General features: G+C 49.0%; 1 protein-coding gene across 1 annotated transcript in view; it reads left to right on the top strand.

The window, feature by feature from the left end:
* LOC133349914 (RING finger protein 150-like) overlaps window positions 1-15,517 on the top strand; it is a 158,985-nt gene extending 143,468 nt beyond the window's left edge. Inside the window, exons 6-7 of the mRNA XM_061563783.1 lie at window positions 8,527-8,857; window positions 9,047-15,517. Of these exons, the coding sequence (XP_061419767.1) occupies window positions 8,527-8,857; window positions 9,047-9,171 (456 nt within the window). The 3' untranslated portion in view covers window positions 9,172-15,517. The remainder of the gene's footprint in view (window positions 1-8,526; window positions 8,858-9,046) is intronic.
* Window positions 15,518-16,080: the final 563 nt, after the last annotated feature.

Raw genomic sequence — 16,080 nt, 5'->3', positions numbered from 1 at the left:
CCAGCCAGGGACCAGTGAACCCCAACACCCAACACCCATTGCTGCAGTGCTGATACAACAACTCGCACTTTGGGGGGTATCATGGGTTTGCCGCGCGTTGTTCAGCGCGACGTCCGACGTTCTGCTTTACGTGCCCGGGAACTCCTTCAGGAGCCGAATTAAACGAATTCTGGGATACGGGGCAATTCAATAGCAGGGGCTCCGGATCCTGATGAGTAGGGTTCAAATCTTGGCCATGGCTGTTCCGCTCCCGGCACATGCCGCAAAACGTCGGACACAGTTGACTGTCACTTGGTCAGGTGCCTACCAAAAGGTTGTGCATTGTTCTAACCACCGGTTCAGGACTGCCGAATGGACATGAGCGCAGCCCAGTACTCGTTTGAGCAAGCGGGGACCAGATATTGTATGACAAAGTATTCACATCCCACGTCGGTGCATTTGTGGGTTGGTTAACGACCGTTTCGGCTGTTATGGCGTGCGCTTGACATCTCCGACAGAAGAACCCTGAGTATTTTCTCAGTACGAAGCACTAGAGTTGAGTCTTGAACCATTGCGTATGCTGCTCAGCACACTCACACAGAGGGTCTCTGTTCATCAGTATTCAGTGATGTGTGGGTGGAAGGAAAAGAGGCTAACAGCAGCTATGTTCAATTGGTAAATAGAGCACCTGAAAACATATGCTGGTAGTGGGATGCGTGTGTGTGTGCTTGATAATGTGATGAGTAGTGGTGGGGAGGAGTGGCGCAGCGATTAGCGTTCAGCGCAGAAACCCGAATTCGATTCATGCTCACGGCCAACACCAGTGACGATTATCTGAACTTGTCCTGGGCCTCCCCAAAGATTTGTCGATCTTGTTTTTGTGAGGAGCACTGGTGCAGTGGTGCACACACACTGCAATGAGAGTCGAACAACGCTGGGTTAGATTCCTAGCCATGCACAACATTGGCATCAACTGGTAATCTCAATTAATCCGGAACATCTATTTCGTGTGATTCGGTCTGAAATGAGCATCTGTTGTGCTGTGCGACCATCCAGTATTGGGTTGCCTAAAGCAGCTGGGGCATAGTGCTGGCCGACAAAGCCTTTTTTCCTCAGCCGTGCTGCTAAAAGTGTTCTCTACCACGGTCTAACTAATTAAGGCATCTTGGATTATTCTACAGCGTCGTAATATATATGTGTGTGTGTAGGATAAAATCTATTCTATTCTCAGACTGGGGCTGGCTGGGGGGAGTGCAAAGGGTTAGTGGAAGGGTCACACATTAATACACCCATGAGCCAATGCTGCTCTTACTGTTGCTGCAGCACAGTAGTCTGTGGCACACTGCCCAGCCCAGGCGCAGAGGATCGGTCCCCACGCCGCATGTATCATCATTAACTATTGAACACAGCCTCCCTCCCCCGTGATTTTCATGTCCGGCTTTTAAAATGAGCCACGTGGGGCTTCAGTTTTCCCCCTCCCCACCTCCAATCTGCCGTGGGTTGGAGGGATGACGGTGAGGAGCACTGCTGATTGGCTGGTGTGCGGTTGTTTTCAAGCGTTGCGCGCGTGTGCGCATCCGTGCGTGGCTTCGATGTCGTTAGGCCGGGCGTTGGAGCATTGCTCCCCCCCACTACGAAAACTTGGCAGGACCCTCCTGAAAAAGAGTCATGAGACCCATCGAAGCTCTCCGAAGTAATGAAGCATAACAAATAAAAATAATACTATCATAATGACTTTGTCATATTCGGTGGCGATGTGACAACAATCTAAACACCACTGAAATGTCTAAAATGTAATGGTGCAGGGCCCCCCCCCCCCCCCCCCCCGATGATAACGCGGTGCCGTTTTCTGCTTGGGCTGCGGCTGCCACTGTTGCTGCTGCAGGCCTTGCAGAGATTGTTTCGTGGGCCCACAGGCCACAGGCGGGTTGCAAGTGGCTAAGTGTGATCAACACGGGCGTGACACTCTATGGGCCCCCCCTCCCCTCCCGCTCTCTGAGGCTTTTTGTTGGAGAGGGAAATTGGTGTTTGCGGCGCACGGCTCCAAAGCCGCCGCGTATCTTCACGTGGAAAAAGCAACAGCGGCTGGCACAAATGAACACAATCAGCCATGCAGGGAACATTTATTCATGGACGCTGGGTCAAGTCAATGTCCCTCTGCATTCGGCATTATATATATTTTGTTTGACGCTTATTTATACCACGAATACAAGCATTACATCTTGTTTACAGGGGACATGCAGTCCCTCGCTGTGGAAGATCCGATTTGTGAGTTTGACATTCCGAGTTACTTTTTAAATTTGGCAAATTGGCATCACGACTGCAGTGAGAAATGGTTTACCCTTGCGAGTGTTGCCGCAGAGTTCACATCAAAGCAGACACCACACTGTGATTAATGACTCGCAGTATTGCTGAGCGGAGATATTAATGTGTTCATTAGCGCTAGTCGTAATTAAGGCTGTGCATCGGCTCTCTAGGTGAAAGAAAAATATCTGCTCTGCCCATCCAACTCAATTAAAGTCCGAGTCCTCCCTGATAAAAACGAGCAATGGGGCATCACTCCTCTCCATCAGCTGGTGGTGGAAATTCCATGTCCATGACATAGTGATTATAAGAACCATTGGGAATTAACTATAGGAAATTACTGAGCGAAAAGGGTCTGTAAAAGCTGGACTCGAGGTAAATATGCGCAAAAAAAAAACGTCCCGTACAAGTTTGCTGAACAATAACACAAAGTACGCCACTAGAAACAGCGGGATATGAAGACATGGGTGAAATATTGAAGTGGACCAGAATCACAGTGACTCAGTAAAGGGGCAAACGAGAATATGATAGTGCATTTGGAAAATGTAATTGAATATTAAAAGCCGACATACCATTGTGCCTAAAAAAGAAATGTTTCATTCGGTGCATATTACTCGTAATGGCATGGATCAGAAATATGACTACTGACGAAAAAATGTAACGCAATCTTTAAGATTGTCAAGATGCGTGGAGAGCTTCATGCCTGGATTAGGGAACAAACACAAATTATCCACCATTGTAACTGTTAAGTCGTGTAAATGTTAATAACATCATCTTGTAATGCACCACAGATATAGAGAATGACTCGGAGACGCGAGGAACCACAGACAAGCGGGAAGAGGCAGCCGCTGCCAAATTCCACCTCCCCGAAGCTCTGCGGTCCACTGTTAATTAAGCTGTTAGCGCGCAAATGAATTACATTTACACAAGTGGGCTTGGGCAAGGACGCATCGCCAGAAGGAATGGTCACCAACGCAGTCGGCCGGTGGCAGAATGGCAGCCAAAGGTTGGGGACGTGCGATGTGATCCGTGGCTTCGCCAGACCGCGTGGGGTATCGGCGGCACGAGGGGGGGGGGAGGTCTTCATTCGGCATGGATCCTGGCTGATGATGGCGCACAGACCGATTTCTCCAAAAAACAACTAAATGCTCTCATCTGCGCTTCGCCACCAGGCCATATATTCTAATAATTGGCAACAAAATGGGATGCGAGATGAAACGTGGTATTATAAGTCGGCAACATCTTTTTTGCAGGTACGAATTCTGGCCAGCACCGAATGTCAACAGTGATCCATTGCATTTATTAGAACCTCGTCACCGCTTGACCTGCCACCCACATTGTATTTCGGTGCCTCCTGCATACAAGCGCGCACGCGCTCTATTGATTAATGCATTACGAGTTTCCGTATGCTTCAGTGCTCTGTGGGGAAAATGCCCTTTAACTAATTAGCATTCACCGTTACAGTAGCCCACGGGCAATGAGCAGGTGTGGGTGCCCAGGGAATGGCTGCCAGTGTGCGAGGGCGGCTCATCAGTCAGGCGGCGCTGATCAAAAGGCGGCGCATAGTCGTCGAAGCGCACAGAGCAGCAGCCAGTGCTCGCAGGCGCAAGTGCAAGCGCCGGCAGCCACCGCCGCTCCCTTGGAATCTGATCTCCGCTTTTCTCCGGCGAGTAAGACCCCGGCTTTGTGTTTGAATGTCAGGGGGGGGTGTGGGGGCTCCCGAGGGAAAGAAAGGAAAAGAAGAATAAAAAACAAATAAAACTGGCTTGTTGGAGAAAAAGCCACCGTGGTGATCGCGAAGAGGGAATTATTCCCGACGGTCGTGTCCAGCGGCGCAGCGGTCAGGAGCCCTCGGCTCGCAATCGGAATGCCGGTGCAGCTGTCGAGTGTGCCGGCGGTGCAACTGCCATCTTCATTACCACGGGGCTGGAGGGTTGCGGGGCTATGAAGATGGGTGGGAATTGCAAAAGGGGGGAGGGGGGGGGGAGGCTTGTGTTTCATTCGTTGCACCTGATCCCACGCCAGACATTCTATAGCCACTGATCGGAAGGCTGCGAGTTCAAATCCCTGTCGAGGGTTAACCTGACCCCCCCCCCCCTCTCTGCATCCTGCTGCAATCAATTGAGTGCCACTTGCTGAAGAGCCCTGTGGAGGGATTGTAGAATATGATGTGTTTCTGCGGCACAACCCTTAACACGTCGGAGGGATAATGTAGAATATTCGCCATTGGCTTATGGCTGCCAGTGGAATTGAGTAATGCCCCATGCTCATTAGAGCAGGGAGACATTTTCACATTATCTGTTAGCCTAACATTCGTGCCACCAGAACATGTGGTTTCATTAAACACTGTTGCTGAGAAGCAAAACTGGTGGCTTGGGATAATCCAGCGGCGTTTGTTGCTAAGGTAGAACCCCGCGGGTCTTGGTGAAATCCCTCAACAAATCAATAAAATCTCTGGACTTGTCAGTTACCACTCTACCTGGAACATTTTCTGTCCAAAGGGGGCAAGTCCTGAAATAAACGATGCTTGTTTTTCAGCAATTCTGTCCAGAATAAATATCTTCAAAACCAAATGTGTAAAAATATAATTGGCCTAAGTCATTGACATACAACTCTTAACACCATTTTTTACGAGAACAAAATGCTTTGAATGCATTGATATAAAAAAGAAACCCACAAATTAGTTTTGAAAGGGTCATTTAATAAGAACTTTCCCAGTGGCGCACCAGTACCTGGGTTTTTATTACACAGCGCAATTCTAATTGTGTACATGAATAATTCATGTGTTTGATTTTGATATTAATAGTGAGCGTTAGACTGGTGAAATGCAACACAGCGATGTAGGAAGGGTTCTCTAAATGCTGCATTGTACCAAAACTGTGTGCGTGCGTGTGCACCCATGCGTGTGTGCACGCGTGTGCGTGTGCACCCGTGCGTGTGTTTGTGCGTGTGTGCGCGCGCGCGCACACACGCGTGCATGAGGTCAGCATTGTCTCTTGTCCCTTGGGAATCGCACTTCGCTCGGGAAAGATGCTTACCTCGTATAATTGCGGCAAAAGCTTTTGGCAGCAACAGCGTGCAATTCACACCAAATTAATGGCTAATGGCCATTTACAATCGTATTGCCGTCCGCGGCTCGCCATTAGACAACGCGCTGGGCACGTGGACGTCCGTGAAATGAATGTGGCACGCAATTGCATTCATTTTTGCCAATCGTGGAACGAACAAAAGGGGGGGGGGGGTGGCATTAAACGTGGTGACGTGGGCCGCCACAAACAAGCATGCTGCTCCCCCGCCGTGGCGAGCCGCCGTGGCGACCGAGTTTCCCCGTGCCCGGTGTCGCTCAGCGAAAAACGTCGGGATGAATGCGTCGGCTGTTTGTTTGTTTGCACGCTCGCTACGCACTTGCGCACGTCGCGTTTATCCGAGCCGCAGTTCCAGCGCTCAAGCAGAGGCTTTGGGGAAGAGCGATCCCTACCACCTAATCTCCGCGGTTGGTGGAAACGTTTTTTTGTGCTTTTGATGCCCACGCCCCGAATAACCGTCGTTGTGCGTTTTGGGACATTGGAAGAGACCCCGGGGTTCACGGCGTTGGAACGAAGGTTTTTGATTAATCACTTTCCTAGAGATACAGCTTTGATTGGGGAAATTAGGGATTCGAGAGGGGCTTGTAATGAATCGCACCATTGATTTATGTGCATGAAGTTATTCATTTAATAGATGGTATACGTAATTGGTTGCTCAGCAATCGTAGAGCACGGGGTGGTGAGTGCTGCTTGTCCAGATGGTGATTCCTCTCTACTGTTTGGTTATTCCGCCTGACAAATCAACCGGAATGCAACCAGTCTTATCAGATCTCGAAAGCTTAAGCCCATGTCGTGCTCAAATGAGTGACTCCCATGCATAGCAGGTGTTATAGGTTGCGGGGCGACACGGTCAGAAGCAGAGGCAAATGTGGCGCAAATAATTTTTGTACTGTACTTCTATGCTATCACATCTATGCTCTCCTGCCTTCAACCTACACTAACCAGCATGGTGAAGGATGGTCAAATAAGCTCCGCGAAATGCACGGTGTGTGGCGGTGCGCATGCACACACGTTGATGCTTAAAGTGAAACTTCTTAAACAAGCATTGGCGAGATGCTCCTGTCCATTGCAAGCCCGGAGTCGATTGTTTCAGTTTCCACATTCTCTTGCAAGGGACCCAGTCTATCCAAAGGATGACTGTTGTTAATTGCCCGTAAAATGGTGTTCATTTAATTAACCACGGATGAAGGATTATGGGTTTAGTCATCCCCCAGGCCTGGATTTGAACCCATGATCTCCAATTGTGGGTCGGGCACTCTGCCGCGCAGTGCCATATATTCAGATGCCACTTGGGGTAATTTTTTGTTGGTGCAAATTGCACAACCGTTACGTACATTTTGTAGTGTTTTGTGCCTTTGGGGTTAATGATCACACGTGAGATTGCAGTGGCACCTGTACCAGGCTAGGTGCACTTTGAGGCTCTGGAGTGGTGAAGGCTCACTGGCCGGAGGTCATGGGGGACAGTCTGGTTGTTATGGCTTCAGAGGCCACAAACACGCGCACACAACAACAACAACCACAGCTGCCACAGAGTGGCGGTGACATCACAACAGGGCTTGTGCCAGGTTCGGTGCACGTTATGAGGCCTCGTGAAGTGTCGAAGGCTGGCTGACAGGAGGTCACGCGACTACGCCAGATGCCCCCCCCCCCCCCCCGTATAGCCTTTCCAGACTGTTGAGGCAAGTCCTGTTAGCAAGCACCTATAAAGGCTGGCACAGCATACGAGGGGGTGGGTGGTCAGCGCCATGCCGGGCCGCCTTTGTGGCGATGTTTACACATCACACTAGGTACTCATTTGAGGCTGAGTTGACCGAGGGGAGGCCCAGGACCTATTCAGAAAATTGTCACTGGCATTGACCATGAGCGGGAATGGAACTCGGGTCGTTGGGTTCATAGCGCAGCATCCGAACCATCGCACACGCAAGCAAGCACGCACGCACGCACGGTATCACTCGCTTGCGGCAGCGGTGCCAGGCGCTGGCTGCCGGCTCGCACTGCCACCTGGCGATGCAGGGTGCAGTCCCCGTGCCCGTCACACGTTCGTCCACTCCATCAATGCGACGACAACACGCCGCACTCGGCGAGCACGCAGCGTCACCTTGACGAAGCGACTCCGACCGCAGCCAACGAGGCATGCCGCACATCCGCTTGTGTGCGCCACCTGTAGTAGCCGCACACCTCTGAGGGATGATGGGCTAAGTCGACCGGGATTTGAATTCGCAGCGCCTCGTTGTGTCACGCTATTCAAGTCGCTCCCAGTGCAGTGATGTCACTCGGGTGCACGTTATGGTGGCACGCTTGACCCGAACTTTAATGGGGGTTTTTACCCCCCCCCCCCCTCTTTTCAACTCTTTAAACTCGGGTTGGCTCGATGTGGCGATACCACAATAAATTGTGCGATTTAAGGTCCGGGATAATCGTCTCGTCCATTTTCTAAAATATCACTCTGTCATCGATGTATTTTTGGGTACGAATATACTTCCTGGCAAAAATGTTATAAGATAACAAACACAGTAAGTAGATGAAGTTCTAAATAAATATCTCTCGTCCGTTAAACATGCAAGTATTCCATCACAATTCCGAATAAGCCGAGACTATTTTAGTAAATGTTATTATTTCATGCGTAACTGACAGCATGTGATGTCTAAGCGTTAAAAGATTATAAAGTGACAATTATTAGAAGGCTTATGGCATGGCTTATATTGAACGATGTGTGCATTTGAAGAGCTTTAAAGTTTTCTTCATGCATAGAGAAAGGACAGCAGAATGCATTGGCTGCAGTTGCCCTCACTTTGCCAAGGTAACACATTCGTTTCAGCGAGTGTGAAACGTCGTAATTGCTTGCAATGAAAATGTGAAACGCATTTGCATATTTATGGGAAACACTGCTTTGCAATAATCGTCAGATCCCGAAAACTGATATGATGTCTCAAACGACGACGTTGCGGCAAATCTACTTTGAACTCGGACCCTACTTTAAACGTCGGGCAATCAAATCTGTAAATTAATTATAAAAAAACTGACCGTAGCAGAAATTACTGTAGATGCATATCTATCATGCAGACACAGCCCGGGCAGTCTCTACGAGCTCGGCGATGTGTGCTTGCGACGACCTGCGCTTAAAGAGCGCGCGCACGCGCCACCATTCCCACCGCAGGTTAACGAGGAGGAGTGCGGCGGCGAGGAAGAGCTGGGGGTCGGGGCCAGCGGGGGCACGGGCAGCCACGGGCGGGTGGCCGACGGCATCCTGGGCACGGCCGACCCCAACGCCCACACGAACCAGGCGTTCGTGTCCGAGAGCAGCTCGGCGCAGAGCTCCCCACCCTACGAGCAGCCGCAGTCGCCCGTCAGCCCGCCGCCCCCGTCGTCGTCGTCGTCGCAGCAGCCGCCGCCGCCGTCGTCGCCGCTGTTGTCACCGCCGGCGCCCTGCAGCGAGCCGCCGTCCCCGCTGCCCCCCGTGGAGTCCCCGGAGCCTTACGCCCGCGCCCGTGAGTCATCTACAGGAGCGGCCTTGCGGGCGTGCGCGTTGGTGGCGCCCGTATGCTCGCAGAACAATGCCCAGCTCGTGTTATACTGCTCTCACCCAGACGACTCTGTTAGACCACAGACATAGGGTGCGTGCATTTGTACGTGTGCTCGAGCTTGTGTGTACCTGTGTGTGTGTGTGCGTTGTGCAGTGGCGGGCGCAGTGGAGGTGGAGAGGGTGTGCATGGGCAGCCCGGACTCTTCTCCGTGTCATGTGGAGATCCGCTCCGTCCTCCCCGAGCTCAACGAAGCCCCGCAGTCTGACAACAAGCTCTGAACCCGGGGGGAAGGGGGCGGGAGGGGCAGCGGGGTGGGAGGGGGGGGTATTGGTTGCACAGAAAGGTGATATTGGGAGCTACACATCCCTTAATTAATTTCTTCTCTAACTCCCCAGCACACACTCCTGGTTTCCACATCAATCTGCCTCGTCTATTCCCGCGTCTAGTTCCACGCGTCCGCTCAAGGCTGAAGGTGGAGGCGTGTAAGTCGCGGGGCTTGGGAACTAAGCCCCTTAATGTGAGTGGTGGGTGAGAAAATGGGGAGTTGTAATTTGGAAGGGGCATATATAGACAGGGTGGTGGTGGTGGTGGTGGTAACACCGTGTGATAGCTGTAGGCTGTTTCACAGTGAGTGGGAAGCTTTTAGTTATTTTGGGTGGAAAGGTGCATAATTTTATTCAGGGCGAATGGCAGCCCTCCGATCGGCCTTGGGGAATAGCGGGAGAAAAATCCCGAACTGTAAAGTTATTGAGAAACAAACACATTAGCTCCAATTGGTTTTTCAGGCTTTCTGAAGACACTTCATGACGATTAAACGGCTACAATTCCTGTTTTAAAGACGACTCAATGTATGCATGCCATTTAAATGACATTTTAGTTTGCTGCTTTTTAGTTCACAATTCTGCTCATGATTAAATACTATTCATGGAACACTGGATCAATTGTAAGCCCTTTAAATATGATTTTCAATGTCATGGTAATGTCACAGCGGTAGAACGTACAATATCTTGCGTATCGTAACAATAATGTAATTCATTTGTTCTAATCTTTTTTTACATAGCACATTCAATATGCAAATTAAACACCAAATTTAACTTATGGTTCACTGCAGGTAAACCATAAATGCATAAATAACTATAAACGAGTGATCGAGGCCTTGCGATGAATTGAATTGGAAAGACACATAATGTGCTGTTCTTAGGAAATTCTAAGTGATATCAAAATACGAAGCACCTTAAGATTAATTGACACAATCGTGACAAAAGGTGAATCTAAAAAATGATGAGTCTTTTGTAAGTTACAATTTTATACTTATTAACCGGCATAGGTAAGGACCTATTTTTACATTTCTTTGATCCAAAATCGTGTGAAAGATTCAAATTACCTTCTAAATGTATTACAACCTGACCTGACAATGGAGCTGCGTTTATTTTTATTATAAGCAGTTCCTCAATCAACACTGAACGGTTTGTTTCTTTCAATCCTTGATTTTTGTCCCTAGCCCACATGCACGCAATATTGTTTAATGTATTCATACCTGCAGCAGTCCTGTCAAGTGTCAGCCAACGCTCGTCTCTGTCGGCAGAATGATGAGTGACGACTCAAGACGGAATCTAGCCCAGGTCACAACCTCTTCTGAACATGTACACGATGCAGCAGCAGCAGCAGACAAGACTCGCTGTGCTCAGCCCGTTTCCCAAGAGCAGGGCAATGGGTGTGCCGATGTACCGTCATACGGCTGCGTTAACTTTATTCCGTGCTCTCGAACCGCTTGACAAATGGGCACGCAAGCGCCGGGATTTCGTCGGAAGCGAAGCCGACGCTTGCCTAGTGGGGTCTAGCAACGTGTGTGACGTGCTATCCGAACCTATTATTTGTCACGGTTAATAATGCACGAGCAGCCAGGAAGCGCTGCAGCCAGAGCGTGCAATCCGCAATCGGAAGCAAGTTCAAATCCCGGTCAGAGCCATTCATCCCTCGGGGATAGATTAAATAAGAACCACTTCACGGGAAGTCAATGGTGGTTGTCTTTTGGGTGTGCCTGGGCCCTGGCATGAGAATGTGAAATTCTTATCACGGGCTTCGTGCTGTGAATGGAAGTGCGCACTGGCCCTTGCTCAGTTAAGTGACGTAAACCACTTTGAACGATTCAAACGATTGCAGATCGAAGCATCCCTTTAGTCCCGATAATATTTTCACCGTTGACCTGCTTGCTTTAAACATCCACTTGCAGGACCATCAGGTGCGATTGCAGACTGTGGATGCCTCCGAGCATTCTGCATCATGGCAAGGTGGTTGGCCGTTCGTTTCCCAGGAATGTGGTTAATTTGTGCTCTGCACAGACCGTTATCCCCTGGTGCAATGAATGTGAGTTGCACCCAGATGCCAAATGGGGAGAGTTGCTGCGAGGTACAGACCCCTCCAGTGGGGGGGGAGGGGGGTGAGTGTTCTATTGAGATCTCCCATCGGGTCTGCACGTGGATCTCGAAAATGTACCGGCTGTTTCGGTACTATCGCAACAAAAGCTGGTACGCTCCCCCCACCGCTCCATATTTGCTCAAGTCTCTAAGGATATACACACACAGATGTCAGTGGCTTGCTGTATTTCTTTTTTTAATATTGATCAAGGTGCATTGTGGTTCTTGAATCATTGGGGTTAAATATGAATATGTATTATATTTTTGAGACAGCATTTACCAATGCGGTTACATACTGGTGATGGTGTAAATTACAAAACGCTTTATGAATGAAGATCAGTCTTCTCTCTCTCTCTATATATTTTTCTCCTGTGGCTCTTTCCATACGAAATACAGTACTGTATCTAGACGATGTGTAATAATGTAGGATTACTTCAAATCGTGTCCATTGTGCTGTTTGCTATGCAGCATGAACTCTCGTGTTGCTTTACCCCTCGCTGAGGATGTGCTCTGTAAATCAGCAGACAAAAATCAATCCATCGGCATCCGCAGAACCCTCCGGTATTGTAACAAAAAATCATGTTGTCCCTTATCTGTTGTTCTTTTTTCAACAAATGGTGCACACGTTTCCACTTTGCTGTGTACACACTTACATAACGGTTACTGAGCACGGCGTTCTTTCCAGTGCTTTGTGTCTCAAAATGACAACTCCAGAAGGCAATGCCTCGATTGTGGTTTTCATATCTAGCTGTCCGACGTGTTCCCGGGTTGTACAGCGTGTTTTCCATCATGATGTCTGACGTTTCACAACGTGTGCCGGGAACTTCTTCAGTTTCAGATATAAAAAAAAACACATCGCAGAACTACACGGCACAACCACACAATCCAACGCAGTTGTATTTCATATGGATCTTGTCCACCGGTCTGAATACTTCAGTTTTCACAACCTTCCAATTGTGTCGGTCATTTAGTTTCCAGTTGCATTTCCACTGAGTGGAAGAGTTTGCACAGCACTGTTGATGAACCCAAGAGCTTCAATGCATGGATCTCTTGTACAAACGCAGATAACATTTGGGAGCAGCAGCGCCACACTCCCATCACGCCGTCTCGGGAGATGAGCGAGTGGAGTGGCAATCACCTCCATTGGCAGCTCTGAGTGAGCAGTGGACTATCTACATTCCCATGGAAGTGGCCAGTCTCTCCACAAGACGGCCACTGTTGATTTCCCACATGACTGCTCATTTTATAAACCCAACAAGGAATGGTGGGAGAGGTTGCCGGTTAGATCTTCTGGCACGGCAGGAGAAACAATGGCCTTGTTCCTTAAATCCTCCCCCCGCCTCTGTCCACCTAGTGGAAAGGTGCACCACCGTCGATCGTCAGGTCGTATTTTGTGCGGTAAAGTGAGGGTGCTCCCACTTTCGAAGGCATCTGGACAGCGTGAATGAGTAGGCCAAAATATCACCTGGAGGTCCCTCTAGTGGCGGCCCTTATGTGAGCAGTGGCAGTAATTGCAAGGTTTCAACCTGCACTTATTCGAGTGATGGGCTGAAGTGACCCCTAATTGGGATTTATACCATTGCGAATGCATTCAATCCGCTAAACAGTGCCACCTTGTTCCGGTCACATAAAAGCACGATCATTCACCTCAATAGGCTGTCTGCCTGACTTTGACGAATCGCCGGGGGAGACTATTGAAGCAGACGACCAGCGCCACAGCCCGGGCCATTATTTCACACTCGGCACTTTGGATGGGTTTCATAACGACCGAGGCATGGAAGGCAGCAGATGGTTCTGTGCGTAATTCGCCCAAATGTCGCCAGTTATGTCACCAGTTATGTCAACTTGCCATGGGCGTGTAAACATTGAGGGAGAGCGGCAATTGCCCCACAAGTTTTGGACTGGAGTGCAGCGAAGAAGCCATATGCGGTGTCTCACCGCTTGGATTCTCGATATGGCGCACCGAGGCTGCTTGGCCCCCAAAACTTAAAGATTGCTGCTTGGAGCCTCTTTTAGTCTCACTGCCCTCGTGTTTACCCCTTCCCTACAGCCACGTAGGAGCTGCAACCAGCGTGGCGCCCTCACGACTGTCAGAGGCGATCAATCCACTCGCCAGACATCTGGCTCTGGCTCGGGGTCAAGCAGGGCCAGAGGGATGGGATTAATAATCGTCATAACACGCCTAGCAATGCGTGTGGCGTTTGGCGGCACGGCTTGGGTAACGCAGTGGGAAAAATATCCCTGGCCACTCCGGCCCCAGAGCAGCTTGAGTTGAAGAGTGGGATAGCGGAGGGATTTGAGTCCTACAAGTGGCTTTGGTGAGCAACACAGAAAACGCCTCTGCACAGTCACCATTGACAGTAGTTGGCATTTAGGCACCACTTTTTGGGACGTTAGTGATTTTTAACTGTCAAACTGGACTCTCCTTCGCACAGGATTGTGCAACTTCAACCAATTGTTCAGGACCGCCAACATAATCGGCCGTTTCCAAAATTTGACGTTGTTTAATGTCCCCGCATTGTCATTAATTTCAAGTCATGTTGCAATTTTCTGTAAAAAAAAAAGTGTTGCTTCGGTGCATTGATACTCGAGTATAACAGGGTGTTTTAACTCTCAATGTAAGGAAAGTTTCTAATCACTTGTATTCTTAGCATTAGTTGGGGGTTTATAAATAAATCTCACTGGAATTTGGCGAGGTTGGATCAGAATCTCGCATGCCTCGTGTGCTCTGAAAAAAAAATCCGGCATTGTCCAAAGCATTATTCGCCTTACATTTCCCCGTTTCGGAGTGGCAGACAGGCACTGGCTAGCACACCAGTTCGATTCCCAGCCACAGCAACAACAAAAAAATCAGTGGCGAGCGATATCTGAACTAGTTCTTTGAACTCCCCCACACCAAATCCGCACTAACCAGCATAAAGTACGGTCAAACAATTCGCATCCCTGCCACGCCTTGTTGGAGGCCTTCGTCCGGCAGTGGACTGACAAAAATTAACCCGTAAAAACAAAGTTTTTCACTATAAATCCTTTATATGCGTGGCGGCTAGAGTCCTCTCGTCCTCTGGCTTGAGATGGCTGCCACCTATGGGTCAGATGAATGGCTGGCACCATTAAGCAATTGGTAATTAAATATAATTTATTTTTTCCTAAAGTGTAAAATTTTGGGAAATTTTTTTTCACGAAAATACATTGTCACGCACAACGAGTCTGTGTGCAAAATGTCAGGCTCGATTGGATCCCGGGAAGTGGGTTAAAAACGACCGAAAGATTTGCACGGTTGTAAGCGCGCAAGCAAGCAAGTGAACTTAATATAAATGATTTAAAAAGGGCTGTCGTCGTTTATTATCAAATACATTTCTGTTGTACGACGTGGGGCAATGCCGCCGATGCGATGAGCCCGTTCGTTGTTGGCGTGCGTGTCTACGCCACGGCAAACGCGATCGCTTGCATCTCAACCAACACAAAACACCACGTGGCTTTCTCTCTGTCATAACCAGAGGTGTGGACTCGAGTCATGTGACTTGGACTCGAGTCAGACTCGAGTCATGAATTTGATGACTTCAGACTCGACTTGGACTTGCATAACAATGACTTTGTCCCACCTCTGAGGTGTGGACTCGAGTCATGTGACTTGGACTCGAGTCAGACTCGAGTCATGAATTTGATGACTTCAGACTCGACTTGGACTTGCATAACAATGACTTTGTCCCACCTCTGGTCATAACCCTGCGGGCATTGAGCTTCAACGCGTCACTGTGTTATTGCAGTGATGAAGGACCTAACGCTGATCTGTGGCATTTATAAAAAGTAAAACTAAATCTGGTAATGCGTACGAGACACGGGATTTATACAGAGCTCCCCCCGAATGTTGGATCAACCTCTCGGTAAGAGTATGATGCATTCATTTTCTCGAGTACCTCTCTTACACGAGTCTCTTCCGTTCAAATGTAATCTCCTCCCTCAAATGCACTTGTATACAAGCATTGATCCTTTCTCAGATTGGAAGTGATGTTGCAATCCCTCAGTAACTGTATGAAATTGCTTTAACCAATGTACTGTATATATCTACAATGAAGCACACCGATTGTGTATATATGGGTGATTGTCAAAGATCTCACCTTGCCGCCGGTTTTTTTCTTCGCGGCAAGTTATAAATAAAAGTAAAATAATTGAGCAAAAAAATACGAGTCGCGGGTGTCGTGTTGCTTTTCTCACAAGTTGAGAACCGATTCTAGTTTCCCGTCTCGGCAGCAGTCTGCTCAAAGAGAATCCTTGGCAACGAAATTGTGGATCCTTCGCGGCCAACAGCTCCGGTTCACACATCCCGATTTATCCGTGTTGCCATCGCGTCCACCGTTCAGCTCACCCCAAACTACCCCCCCCCCCTCCTCCCCGAATATCATTCGGCTTAAAGTGGGGGGCAAGTCAGCGGTGGTTTGTTTTCTCGTGTCCCTTGCAGCAGAGCACAGCCACCTGAAAGATATAAGCGTCCTTGATTTTGCGTGATCGCCGTGCAGTTGTGAACCTCTGTAAACATTTCCCATATCCACACAAGCACCTGGAACACCCGGGTGTTCAGCTCAGCACAACCTTCTTAACTTTGCATGACTGCATGATTTCATGGTTAAAACTCGTTAACACAATGAGCAAGGCATTGTTAAACGCTAAGGAAATGTAACTTCAATTACAGTAGCACATTTACCCAGTGCATGAGCTCGCATGAAGCCAGACTCATGTGCTGCTCATAACGTTTGTCTATTTTTAGTGAGA

The sequence above is a fragment of the Lethenteron reissneri genome, chromosome 32 (assembly GCF_015708825.2).
Source record: "Lethenteron reissneri isolate LAM-NWPU_2019-01 chromosome 32, ASM1570882v1, whole genome shotgun sequence".
Taxonomy (NCBI): domain Eukaryota; kingdom Metazoa; phylum Chordata; class Hyperoartia; order Petromyzontiformes; family Petromyzontidae; genus Lethenteron; species Lethenteron reissneri.
This window is presented reverse-complemented; position numbering and strand designations above follow the sequence as displayed.